A 12,679-nucleotide genomic window follows, 5' to 3' on the forward strand; every position below is an offset into this window, starting at 1 on the left:
TCCTTCTGCCATGAGGATTTGGTCTGAGCTTTGTCTCTTTTACAGTTGCAAGTGCAAGTACTTTATTCAAAAGATGGAATAGCCTCTGAGGCAAACCTACGGCCAGGCCTGCCAGGAGTCCTGTGCTCTTTGATTAGCATCGTCTGGTGTTGCTCTGGAGGGGCCAAACTGGCCTTGGATGAATCTGTTTGATCTGCTGGCCACTGGGGTGAGAGGGAGACCCCTGTACAGCAGTCCCTCACTGGGATGTGTCCAGTGGTGTGGTGCACTGCACCATTACCTTGTGCGTGATTCAGTGTGATACTACAAAGACTATGACAGCTGAGCATGTCCAATCCCTACTTTAAGTGGTTTGTCCTCCATGAGGTGGTTTTATTTTCTATATACACATTGGTCCAGCAGTGCCGCGTTTGGGCCACTGCTGCATTCAAAGTTATTTTGCCACTTTGCAGAAGAAGTAGAAGCTGTTATGAGAAAGAAGGTGCACAGATAAAAAGTTGGGGTGTTACTAGCAAGGATTTCTTCATTTCCCGGTGCCCCTAGGTAAGTGGGTTTTGTGGACATTTTTTTTTTTCCTTGACACTTTCTGGGCAGATGTCCAGGCCTTTGAAGTTCTGCCAGGAAGATGCTGTAAGATGCTAAGCACGCTGCTCCCTGGTCCTGTTCCTGTCCTGTGGCTGGTGTCGTGACTGTACCTCCTCTTATGTGAACCAGCTAGACAGCTATTCCATGCCAGGACCATGCCTCCCCTATTCCCACCACCCCAAATCTATAGCATAGGTTGCTGTGGCCACTGAGCAGCTATTTTTGTAGGCTGGATATGAAAACAAAGATGTGTTGCAACAGTAATAGCTGATTTGATTCTGAAGCATGGTTGAATGAAGAAAAACAAAGCTACCTCCTTGCTCTCACCCAAGCATCTGATGTTTGTGCAACTTCACATGGTTTGGCATAAAGGCTATAAAACTGAACTACAGCTGAGATGCTGTAGCACCCCAGATGCTTCTTGGGGCAACAGGCTTTTCTTGACGAGGCATTTAGCTTCTATGGCTGTAGGAGTACAGGGGCTTGCTCAGCCTTCCCTTTGCTATAGAGGCAAAGGCATGCTTTCACTGCTCTGGGCTAACGTACGCCAAAGGTACATCCACTGGCAGAGCCAAATTCCCTGCGAGAGGTAAAGCAATCAATAGAGGGTGGTTCTGCTTCTGCTGTGATAACTGCTTCTTCCTCAAGTTTATTTTTGTCCTGTCCCCTCAGACACCAGTCCCTGCCTGGGACTGCTCTGCCCAGGACATTGTAGAAGCAACTCTGAACAGCCACATCCTACTTCTCCCTGCACCATATTCATCTGTTCAGCCTCTGTTTAATGTACTTTCCGCTCCGCTGACATCATGCTCTGCTGCTGCCAAAGACCCGGAGCTGGCTGAGCAACAGCAGCCTGCGCAGTGCAGTGCATAGAAGTGGCCCTGCCTCCAGCCAGAACGTGGTCCAGCAGCGACCCTGGGCTCCGTAGCTGGCTCCACCCTCAATACCCCATTCCCCAAGCACTCTACAAGCAAAGTTTGTATATCTCTGTCTGCTGGACTTTGCATTCAATAAATCTTATTAAAAGTATTTTGTTTGGTTTATTTCAGCGTGTTTACACAAGTTCTTGTCCCTCTGCGGCTAGTGTTTGCACACTACTTGCCCTGGCATGGGCAGCTGTAGGAAGCTAGGATTGCCGGCCAGACGAGTGGGAAGAGGAATGCCCCAGGCAAAACACTGGACAAGAACAGGGAGGGGAGAAAAATGAAAAGTGTTTCAAAATACAAAAGAGAGAAAGTAGGTACAGGTAAAATTTGGAAAGATGCAGACACTGCAAAGACTGTAGAACAGTCACTGGGGTCTGTCCTGAAGAATAAGCCTCCAAACTCTCACATTGTTGTATCCTGAGTAGACACAAACCTTGTTTACAAATCTGCAGATTCTTTCTGAGGAACTTCCATCTCCTCTTCGTATGGCCAAATGCATACTTCACCACCATTACTTACTACTTCAGATGTTTCAGGTTTTCCTGATTGCAGGTCAGGTTACCACTGAATTTGTTGTGAGCAAGGCCCTGCCCTTTGCAGCAGCTTCTGCACCAGATACCGATTACCTTGAATGTATGGGCTGAGCTGCAGTGGAACATGTTTCTCCCCTGGAATGTGCATGGGCAGGGAATAGTCCATGTGTCAATGGTAAAGTCCATCTGTCTGGCATCGTTTTAAGCCGGGCAAGTGGCAGAGCAGGAAGAGTGTGAGGTGTCAGGCTATAACTTACTGGAACAACCTTTTTTTCCATGATCACTGGGCCTTGCACGTCTGTCCTTTGGCATGCTATCAGAGGAAAGCTCAGTACGGATCCCTGTGAATGTTGCCTTCCCCCTTCTCCCGTGCCCACTGGCAAGTTTGAACCTTGATGTGCAGGGGGATGTCATCAGTTTGCTTTCTTCTCCGCACTCTGGAAGGAGCAGCAGGCCAGCAAAGACATAATGAAGATGTCTTTGGTTGACATAATGTTGACATTGTGCAAGACATAATGAAAATTGCTCTTGGTAATTTCCATCAGGGCATTCTGCGTTGCATTGCCTCAGTGTTGTATATGGGCTGGTGCTACACGCTTCCAAGGTTGAGCAGCATATTCAGGTCCCTGGCGTTCCTGGATGTGTGATGTAGCCATGATGCCAGTTTTACCCAGTGCCTACCAGAAGTTCTGTGTACATTGCTGGCACTTTTGAAATGGAAAGCTAAAATGCTGTGTTATTTCCATAGTGCTAAGAGGTAAATAAATGGTGTCCCAGCCTAATAGTACTGCTTCCCAGTCACTGCTTTGTGAGACAGAGCCCAATCTCGGATATATAAGTTAGGCCCATCACAGGATCTGCCCAAAAAGTCAAGAGTAAAGCAGGGCTGACGTTGAATGGCCAAGGTGGGATTGAACAGGGATTGATGTAGGCTAGTTAGGGGTACTAGTAGCACACTCCATCTCACTCCAGTGCTCGCTCAAGAGCGAGCATTTATGAGTTGATCCTGTAACTGTGTCCTGAAGTAACTCAAGTCTTTTCTGCCACATGGTCTGGCATTGCATAATTCTGGCCTGTTTATCAAGCAGCAGCAATGGAACTTGCTGTTCATTTTTTTTCACTGTGCGTTGGGATCAAGATAGTCTGCCAAGAAGATCAACGTATCTGCTTTTTCTTGTTAGCAGGCCAAACAGAACTTCAGTTTGGTGCTGAACATATAAAAACGTTCTCCCAAGCCCTACTTATGGTTTCTGCTTTTCTTTCTTCCCATTCTCTGATTGATTGCACAGTCTGAGCTATTCTGCATCTGTCTGACTGTTAATAAATACTATACATATATTTTGGGTTTGGGGGTTGAAGTGTTCAATTCAAAGGGACGTCATTTTAACCTCTTTTTGTTCACTAGCTGCTGAGGTCCTACCTGCGAGGTGGTTCTGCCTGTATATTTGCATGTTCAAAGTGCAGTTGTCTTCAAAATGAGCTGTAGTGAAAACAGGAGCCTTAGGAGGCAGGATGTTTCGGTTCTGCGTTGACCGCTACCATGGGCCAGGTGGCCAAATCCTTTCTGTTCTCTGCCTGTCTCCCCTCTTTAAAATGATTTTGTGCCTTTGAAGAGAGGATGGGGAAGGCAAAGGAAGGAACGAGTGAACTGTGCTAACTGGACCCTCCAGCCACTCTAGCTCACTAGATTTCAGTCTGTAGAGTATGGTCCTTCGGGGGTCCGTGATCTACTTTTTATAAGACAAAGAAAAGCAAATTCTCCAGTCTTGTCCAGATTTGTGAAATTTTGTGAGGAATCTGCCTTTGAGAGTTTTTAGACTTGGTCAACTGCATAGAGGTGTGAAGCCTCCATTGCTCTAGACGTCAGCTATCACTAAGAGACTGAAGTGGGATGTTATTTAAACCCCACAGCCTTGTTGGGATGAGTTACCGGTCAGAAACTGTTCGTGCATGGGTACTCCCGGGGTTTTCTTAGAAGCAGCTGCCTGCACCTCGCTAGCCCAGGATGGACTGCTCTAGCTGTTGAGGACTGCGAGGTGGAAGGTGCTGAAGAGGAGCTGTGGGAGTGAGCTGAGGCTGAGTGCACCGGCCGTGAGGTGGCAGATGAGAATCTGTGCAGAGAGCGCATTGTCACAAGAGTGATGATGTGCTTTGGAGTGATTACAATAGCTTTATGGAAACATCAGTTCCGTGGTAAAAAAGATCATAAAGGGGAAAATGCTAGGTTTAACTTCTAGAGGGGTAGGGAACAATACAGAGAACAGCTACAGCCTGCTTCCCTTCTCCACGGTGCGCTTTCATCTCCATTCTCAAAAGCAACACTATAAATCCAGAAGAGGTTCAGATTATGATGGTCAGAAATGCAGGGAATAGCTAAATAAGCCAGGAGTCATCAGTCTGGAAAAGGGATGATTATGGGGGATTTTTTAGAGGTCTATATAATGACGTGTGTTCTGGAGAGACTGAATACATAGTTTTCCACCTTCTCCAGTGCAAGAACTACAGGGTATCGAATATGAGTAGTAGGAGGCACATTTTCATGCAGCTTGCAGTTACGCTGTGAAACTCCTTGTTGCAGGATACAGTGGACGGTATGAATGTTTACATGTGCTTAAAGGAGGCTTGGACAATTTAATGGAAAGAAAATCCTTTGAGGATGAACAGAATCTCCCTCTGGCTCAGTATGTCTCCGTGCTGCGGGTGGTTGGAAAGTGGTAACGCTGTTCAGTAAGAGCACGATACGTGCATGTCCTGTGCTTATGCTGTCGCACTTCTTGAAGAGGATCCTAATCTGGGTTGACCCCATATCCCGTATGGCCAGCCTTTTTAAGAGCATGCAGCTAACATCTCATCTCTGCCTTCTGGGTCACAACAGTGGCTTCTGGAAGTACTTGAGTACAAGTGGTACAAAGGTTAAAATGTCCGGAGAATTTGCAGATGTAAGTGTGGGGAAGGCATAGAGGAAGTCTGATTCAGCCCTTATTAAAACAGTGTTAGATTTTGTAAAGGAAGAAGCTGTTGAGTAACTGAAGGTGCAAATAGTGTCGTAGGAGTCAAAGAAAAGGTTGTAATATCATAGACCTATTACTAGGTGGCGATAGTAAATTGTTAATGATGCAGAAAAGTCCCAAGTTTTAAGCAAGTGGTTTTGGATTTGGGAAGAAGTTGGAGGACGTATTTGCAAAATACATGTGATGAGTTACTCCTCACTCTGCTGGTTATCCAAGATAACACCAAACACTTTCGACAGGGATATGCTATTTAAATCAATAGGCCCAGATAACTTTGACTTAGAAGTATTGGAAGTGCTCACTGTTATTTTTAATTCAGATTATTAGGAAATTTCGGAAGAGTGACTGGAGTTGGCCAGTGCTGGAATGACCTGTATGCCATTGCCCTCATGTTTATTCTGGGCAGAATTTTAGAAATACTGATACGTTGTTCGATTAATAAATAACTAAAGGTTAGGCATATAATTAAGACTACTCAGCTTATGTTTATGGTGACTACAGTAAGTTCTCTGAAACAAATCTGGCTTGTTTTTTTAAGATGAGCATGGTGATTTGATAAGGCTGACAGTCTAGATTTAAAACGCTTAGTGTTGTGTCAGGTCCAGATTCAGCACTACACAACATTTGAGTTGAAAAAGTTAACTCTGTGTATCATTAGTAAAGTGCCGGGTGAGTGAGATTTCTTTAACTGGTGATATTAGTGGCTGTCTGTGGAGAATAAGATTCAAATCAAGCTTTTTCCAGGCACTGTAGCAATGTAGTACCACATTTGGCACTGTCCTCAAAGCCTTTATACAGTCACTTCTCATTGGGGTTCATCTCATCAATGCGTTCATCACCACCTTTGGTGGTACAGCAAGTACTGATACTGCGAAGAACAAGTCTTGCAGGAGCAGGAGGAGGTTTTTTTTCAATAGGATCAGTCGTGATCTGTAGGTAATGAAACCTTCTTTTTCTTATACTACAGGACCTGTAGTGTCTGCATTGGCACAAGTATTTTATGAAATTGTCCTCACAGTTGGGCACGTTGTGCACTTCTCACGGTAGCCCTACCTGGTGCATGATATGTAAGCATCTAACTACTTAGATGTAATTGATGCCAGGTTCTTATTAAATGCATTGTAATGCCAGGAATGTTTTTTATGCAGAAGAGTTAGAAGTTTGTATTTGGATTGTGTTATTAAGTAGCTTAGAAGATAAACTGATTAGAGTTATAATGTGAAGGTGCGAAGCAGCTTCATTAGAGACATTCCGAATTGACACACGTGTAACAGGTCTGTGTTTGGGGAGGCTAAAATAATAAATCAGCAATGGCAGTCTTGCACAGGCCAGCAGCAGAGAAAATAAAAGGGATAGTGGAAAGGAGCCACAGTGTTAAAAACTCAATATTTCAATGATATTTTTACTGGGTGGAGTCGCAGAAGTGGAAGTTTGACAACAGGCTCTAGAGCCCCTATCGTTCCCTCCTTTGTTTTTGGCAACCTGATTTGGCATCGTTTTTGAGCTTGCTGAGGGTGCTGTCTGTGCTGTTGTCCCTCTCTTTCATGAAAACATTAAACAGGACTGGTGCTACTGTCAACAGCTTGTTTGGAGCTGGTCCTAGGGAAGACGGAGCTGACTCTTGGGACATCTCAGTCTGTTCCTGTGGGTGTGTGGATTTAAAAAAGGAAATTATTCACCATTTCTAGACTAGGATTTGCTAGGAGTCCTTCACACCTTTCACTCCCAAACTTTGCCCTGAGGTCCAAAATCTTGGACCATGGCATGTTTCAGTCTTGCTCCATGCAACCTTCCTGTTGGCATTCATGTGGTGTGGTGCAAGAAACGGAGGACCTTGGGCACACACTGAATGTTTCATGCTTTTCTGAGAAACCCTGAGCATGTGGGTCCACTGATGATAAGATACCTGACTGCGTGTAGCTGAGCACCATTTTACGGGATTAAATTTCTAGTGCCCTCATGTTGTTGTTGTTTTTGTAGGAAAATCATGGCTTGCAGAAGTGCTCCAGCCCACCTTCACAGGGCTCCTCTCTGTGGTTTGCAGTGTGCTCAGTCTTTTTTTGCCTTGCTGCAGGATGTGCGCTTTCTACTTTTTAACCCCTCTCCTCTCACGGTCTTTGCATTTCCTCTGTAGTCCTTTTGCCAAAAAGCTTGCTCCGCATTTAACAGATTCTGCACTACCCTTAGGTTGTATGAGGTCAGTAGGTGGTTGAAGCACCTTCTTTTGCTTCCACTTCAGTTGGCACGGTCTGCTTAAGGATCCAACTGTATCCGTTTAAGACACAGGTGGTTGTTATTAAACGTTGTGTCCATCACAGGCTTTTTGACAGAAGTACATCTCTCTGTGAGATGTGGTTTTGATTGTGTAATTCATAGGAACGCTCCAAAGAGCTGGAGGAGATCCTGATTCTTCTTGAAGTCTTATTATAAGACAGGGTGTGTCATGCTTTCTTTAAATTCTCTGGTAAGAGGACTGTTCCTCATGACTCCCTACCTGCCGTAGCTGGGAGTCCAGCGAAGGAAGGGATAAGCCATCTTGAGCAGTAGTGGCAACTGAAGTTGGCAGGTATGGGTTAATAGATTCAGGTGCTGTTTGCTGAATCACTTTGTGGCCACAACCATGGGAGCACTGTCCTCTCCTCTGCAAGAGGGAAGTGAGAGTCCTGACAAGAGAAGACCAGTGTGTCGCCTGAAGAGCACTTCAGCTTTTAAAGGATGGATTAATCTCTCTTCTTTGCAATAGTTCGCAGTTATATCTGGCCTTTCGACATGTAAGAAATTCACAAAAGAATTTACAACAGAATTGGGATAGAACAGAACAAAGTCAGGAACTCAGAATGATGGAATTACTGTAAGATGTAGGAAAGAGCAAGTGGGCAGGGTGCAATCCCTGAGCCCAGCTTTAACCCTAGGCACAGTGTTACTGGCAGAAGAAATAAAAGATATTAATGTTAGAATTGACCACTTTGAAAATTGCCCATTGACATTTAAGGGTTGTGTTTTAAGCTGTCCACAGAATTGGAAATGCTGTTGCCCAAGGGGAGCACAAAAATCCTTATAAACTGTTAGAAGGGAAATGTAAATGTGAGAGTGCAGAAGTTGCCTGAAGCCATTCAGTTACGCCTGTGAGCAGCACTTACGGGCAAAGCTGCAATTGGACGAGAATTATTTTATTAAATGGTTCTGCTGGAAGATTGTGTTAGTGGGAAACACAAATGTTTTACAATGAGGAGCTTGTTTCACCGCAGGCAAGTTAAAACAGAAACAGGGTTTTAATGATTTTTTTAACATAAAAAAATCTTTGTTTGGCAAAATGACTTTTGGCAATCTGTTCTTTTTATTATTTCTCACAAGGGACAAATGAGGTTGAAACCCAAATGATGTGTTATGATTGATGATCATCAATTTCTTTTCAGTTACTGGTATGTGAAAATTAATATTGGGATGAATCAGGAGTGGGAGTCAAAATTTCAAATTTCCTGCCAGAAGATTGTGTCCCGAGAGCTGTAATTGCCATGTCGTTCTGCTAAACTGGCTTCTTTGCTGACCTGTTCTTTTGTCTTTTGCAGGATGGGATAAACATTCTTATGGGTACCATGGTGACGATGGGCACTCCTTCTGTTCTTCGGGGACAGGACAGCCCTATGGCCCTACATTCACCACTGGAGATGTGATCGGCTGCTGTGTTAACCTTATCAACAATACCTGCTTTTACACGAAAAATGGCCACAGTTTAGGTAAGTAAAGAAAAGTGTTCTCGGGAGAGGGATGCTCCTGCCCTGCTCTCGCTGCTGCTGTTTAATACTTTGCATGTGTTGTAACTCTTGTCCCACATTTGTGGGTAAGGTTTAAGAAATGGGAGAGAAAACGAGCACTAAGCAGCAGTCAGGAGATGTACATTGGCTCCAAGTCGTAAATACTTCCAGCACGTAAAATGGTTTCTGTGCTGCTCCATTTGTTTAAGTAGTTTAGGATTGCATCCCCAGCTTCTGCTCCTTCCCTCTGCTACTGCACAGCCTGTGGGAAGCTTGGGTAAGATGGCTAATGGCTGGGCAACAGGGAAATAAAGAAGTGGGAAGTTTAGTTAGTGTATTATTCAACTGACTACAAAGCCACTGTATCAGTGTCTTTTCACTTTCTAAAGGGACTTGTCCATCTGTAAGCCTTAACACGTTGGTCCAAGCATTCCCAAAGCTAGACGTTAATTCAGCATAAGAAGTCTTACTTAAGCACTGACCTATAATTTGGTTCATTCCACAGTTGTTTCAGTAGTTCCTCTAAAGTTAAGGACTTCAAAGTTTTGTCCCAAGGAATATCTCTCAGATGTTTTCCAGGCATCCATCATGTCTGATCTGTCTAAAATAGAAAGTTGTGGCCATTTTCACCTAAAATATCTTTCCCTTGGATGACATTCTCCACCCCGGATAAATTCTTGTAATTTTTTTTTTTTTTGTCACATAAGACATGCAGTAAATTTTGATAAGTTCATCTCATTTTTTGTGCTGGAATTCATTTGGTTTGGTAGGGACAGGCACTCCTTTCCTTTGCTTCTCCTTGCTGTGTCAATTCTACTTTGTTGAATTCAAGATGAAGAAGCTGGTAAAAAAATACCCCACTCAAAACATTTATCAGAACAAAAGTTGTTTTGAGTTACTGTCTGGGCTGAAGGAAGGAGTGGGATCGGAGTGCAGTGTGTGTCTGGAGAGTACGTAATTTCTGGTGAGCTCTTGGGAAAATTACTGGGCTCCGCTGTACAAGAGAGAGATGGACATACTGGAGAGAGTCCAGCGAAGGGCCATTAAGATGGTTAGGGGACTGGAGCATCTCTCCTAGGAGGGAAGGCTGAGAGAACTGGTACTGTTCAGCCTGGAGAAGAGAAGGCTCAGGGGGGATCTCATCAATGTGTATAAATACCTGAAGGGAGGCTGCAAAGAGGACTGAGCTAGACTCTTCTCAGTGGTGCCCAGTGCCAGGACCAGAAGCAGTGGGCACAAACTGAAACACAGAGGGTTGGCACAAACTGAAACCCAGGAGGTTCCCCCTGAACATCAGGAAACACTTTTTCATTGTGAGGGTGACTGAGCACTGGCACAGGTTGCCCAGAGAGGTTGTGGAGTCTCCATCCATGGAGGTATTCAGAAGTCACCTGGACACGGTTCTGGGCAACCAGCTCTGGGTGGCCCTGCTTGAGCAGAGGGGTTGGACCAGATGACCTCCAGAGGTGCCTCCAACCTCAGCCAGTCTGTGATTCTTTGAAAATAGCACTCTATGCTACAGGTATAGCAGAGAGATGCGGGCTTTTCCCCCTCAAATCTCAAGAAGGATCCTTCCTCTGAGGCAGATGCAGAAAGGCCTGGTGCTCATGCAGACAGAACTTCTTTTGGAAATTTGTTTTCCATTTTCCTCTGATTTCATACCCACCATTCACTGATTTATAAAGGGATGGTTGCCTAGAAATGAGGCATGTGCCTTCTGAGAAGCATTCTAGATTGAGTCTGTGACCGTGCATTCAGCAGCTAGTCCTGATGCTTTGCAACAGGTCAAGAGGTCTTCAGCCCTGAATGGAAAAAAAATTTCTTTGAGAATCCTTTGAGACTTGTTTTTAACATTCAAATTTTATAAATGGAGCCTTGATCAGAAGCCCAGTGGGGAGCTGCTCAGAGTTGAGTGTCTGATCAGGCTTCTTTTTTGAAATTATAACTATTTATCAGCTAGACCATGTGTGATGCTGGGGGACTCCCAGTGAAGACTTGTGGTTTACTACCTAGTGAGATCAGTCGCTAGTGGAGACACTAGGAGTCATTTGTAGTCCATAAGTATTAGTTAATTGCCCAGATTTCTAATGGCTGGATTATTCTAAATTTAACTCATAATCTGTGGACATTGCCCTTGTCAGTCCTGTACGGGGAAGACAAATAGAGATATGAAAGCAACAGCTGATGGTGTAGAGCAGGAGCTGTTGCTTAGGAATGAGACAAGTTCACCATACACAGCAACTAAGGTGCTGAAATAGTTAAAAAGATTTCACAAAATCTCTCATTTTAGTTGCTGCCCTTGATTTGTAGTGTGTATTTATACAGAAGTAGTGTAGTGGTTTGTGCTGTGCCCCTCCGGCTGTTTTCCTTTGTTTGAGTGGGTGATTTTCCAGCTTCACTGGTCTTTAGCCTGACAGGGCTGTTATTTTCATCACAATGGAAGTGTAACGGTCTGGAAGAGGCCAGGTCTTCTGTTTAATGAATACAAATTTGTTCATTTGGAACTTAATTTCTTTTTAGCGACCAGGAGTCTGCAGAGTAGAAGGGGTGTCGGTTGAAAAGGTGTCCCTTGCTCTGTCCTCCGTTCTGTTCCCAGGGCCGTGTTGTGCCTGGGTGTCTGGGCAGATGAAGCCAAACAAAGAGCACAGTCCAGTAACTTCTCTATTGCATTTCATCATTACCATCCTCTGATTCTTTGCCTCGTGTCCTGCTCAGAGATTTGTTTTGTTTGGGACATTTGGAGGTCTTTGCAGCAATGAAGTTGCCTGATCTTCCTTTCTTGATTTTTAGCGGTCCTTTTCCATCAAAGATGGGGTTTTTTGGGTGGAAAGCTTGTGTTTTCTAATCTTACGTTGAATGATCCCTTGGGGAGCAGCCTACCCCAGCAGTGAACAGTGCCAGTGGGAAGAAACAGGAAAGGAAGGGAATTAAATTACACCATGCTTAGAGAACAACAGTAGATTGTAAGCATTGCTGTCTCCTGGCTGTCCTCATCTTGGGCCCTTCAGATGTATGGTACAAGACGTGAGATGCATGAGAAAATTATAGGTAGGAGACTCTCCTGAGCGTTCACAACTGGCTCATTCGTGTACCAGCTTCTCTTTGAACTGTAGTGCCATAATGGTCGTACTCAGAGAGGAGAGATGATGTGGTTAGAAGAGACAGTGATGGAAGTACTAGGGAGTCGCTGGCCATCAGTCATTGCTGGGCTGACCCCCCCAAAAGCTGCTGGAAGATTTTACTGTCTTTTTACAAAAGCAGAATGAAAACCTCAGCTGGGAAGACTCCTGTTAAGGGCCAGAAGTGTCTATTTGTGCCATTGATAAAGAAACACAACATTCAAGAGAAGTCTTCCTGTTGAATGTTGAGGAGAGCGTGTCTGAGCCCCGTAAGACCACAGATCCACAGTCATCTGGCTGTTAACAGCTTCTCATGAGCACTGGACAGGTAGATGTGAGAGAGGGCATGAGGCAGGTCTCAGCAGAGGAACCAAGACCAGATGGAGGCAGGAGCAATGATTTGTTTGAAAGTCAGAACACTTTCTGCCCTAGTGGAAGCATCTCCATGAAGGTCTCGAACATTTCATGATACTTATGGTAATCTGAGAATCTCATTTCTGCATTGTGTAAACCCGAGATTTACCAGGAAGGAGATGAATGTGCTTTTTCTTGATGTTCCCTGACACAAAGCAGCTGAAGCTGTATATCTCTTCTCTTAGGAAACTAGGTTATTATGTAATTCTGCTGCAGATATAAAAAATAATCATGAGAGTATTCAGCCCCTTTGTGATGCCAGTTAGCTTGACAGCAGGGTTTCAGGGCCCTGCCTCTGGGCATTTGAATTTGTCTTGCTTTTAATGGAATTACAGT

The 12,679-nt window shown here is 44.5% G+C and overlaps 1 protein-coding gene across 1 annotated transcript in view; it reads left to right on the forward strand.

Annotated features, from left to right (window-relative positions):
* RANBP10 (RAN binding protein 10) overlaps positions 1–12,679 on the forward strand; it is an 83,192-nt gene that overhangs the window by 40,971 nt on the left and 29,542 nt on the right. Inside the window, exon 5 of the mRNA XM_009319979.1 lies at positions 8,625–8,792. Coding sequence (XP_009318254.1) covers positions 8,625–8,792 — 168 coding nt within the window. The remainder of the gene's footprint in view (positions 1–8,624; positions 8,793–12,679) is intronic.

Source organism: Pygoscelis adeliae, unplaced genomic scaffold (assembly GCF_000699105.1).
Source record: "Pygoscelis adeliae isolate BGI_AS28 unplaced genomic scaffold, ASM69910v1 Scaffold390, whole genome shotgun sequence".
Classification (NCBI taxonomy): domain Eukaryota; kingdom Metazoa; phylum Chordata; class Aves; order Sphenisciformes; family Spheniscidae; genus Pygoscelis; species Pygoscelis adeliae.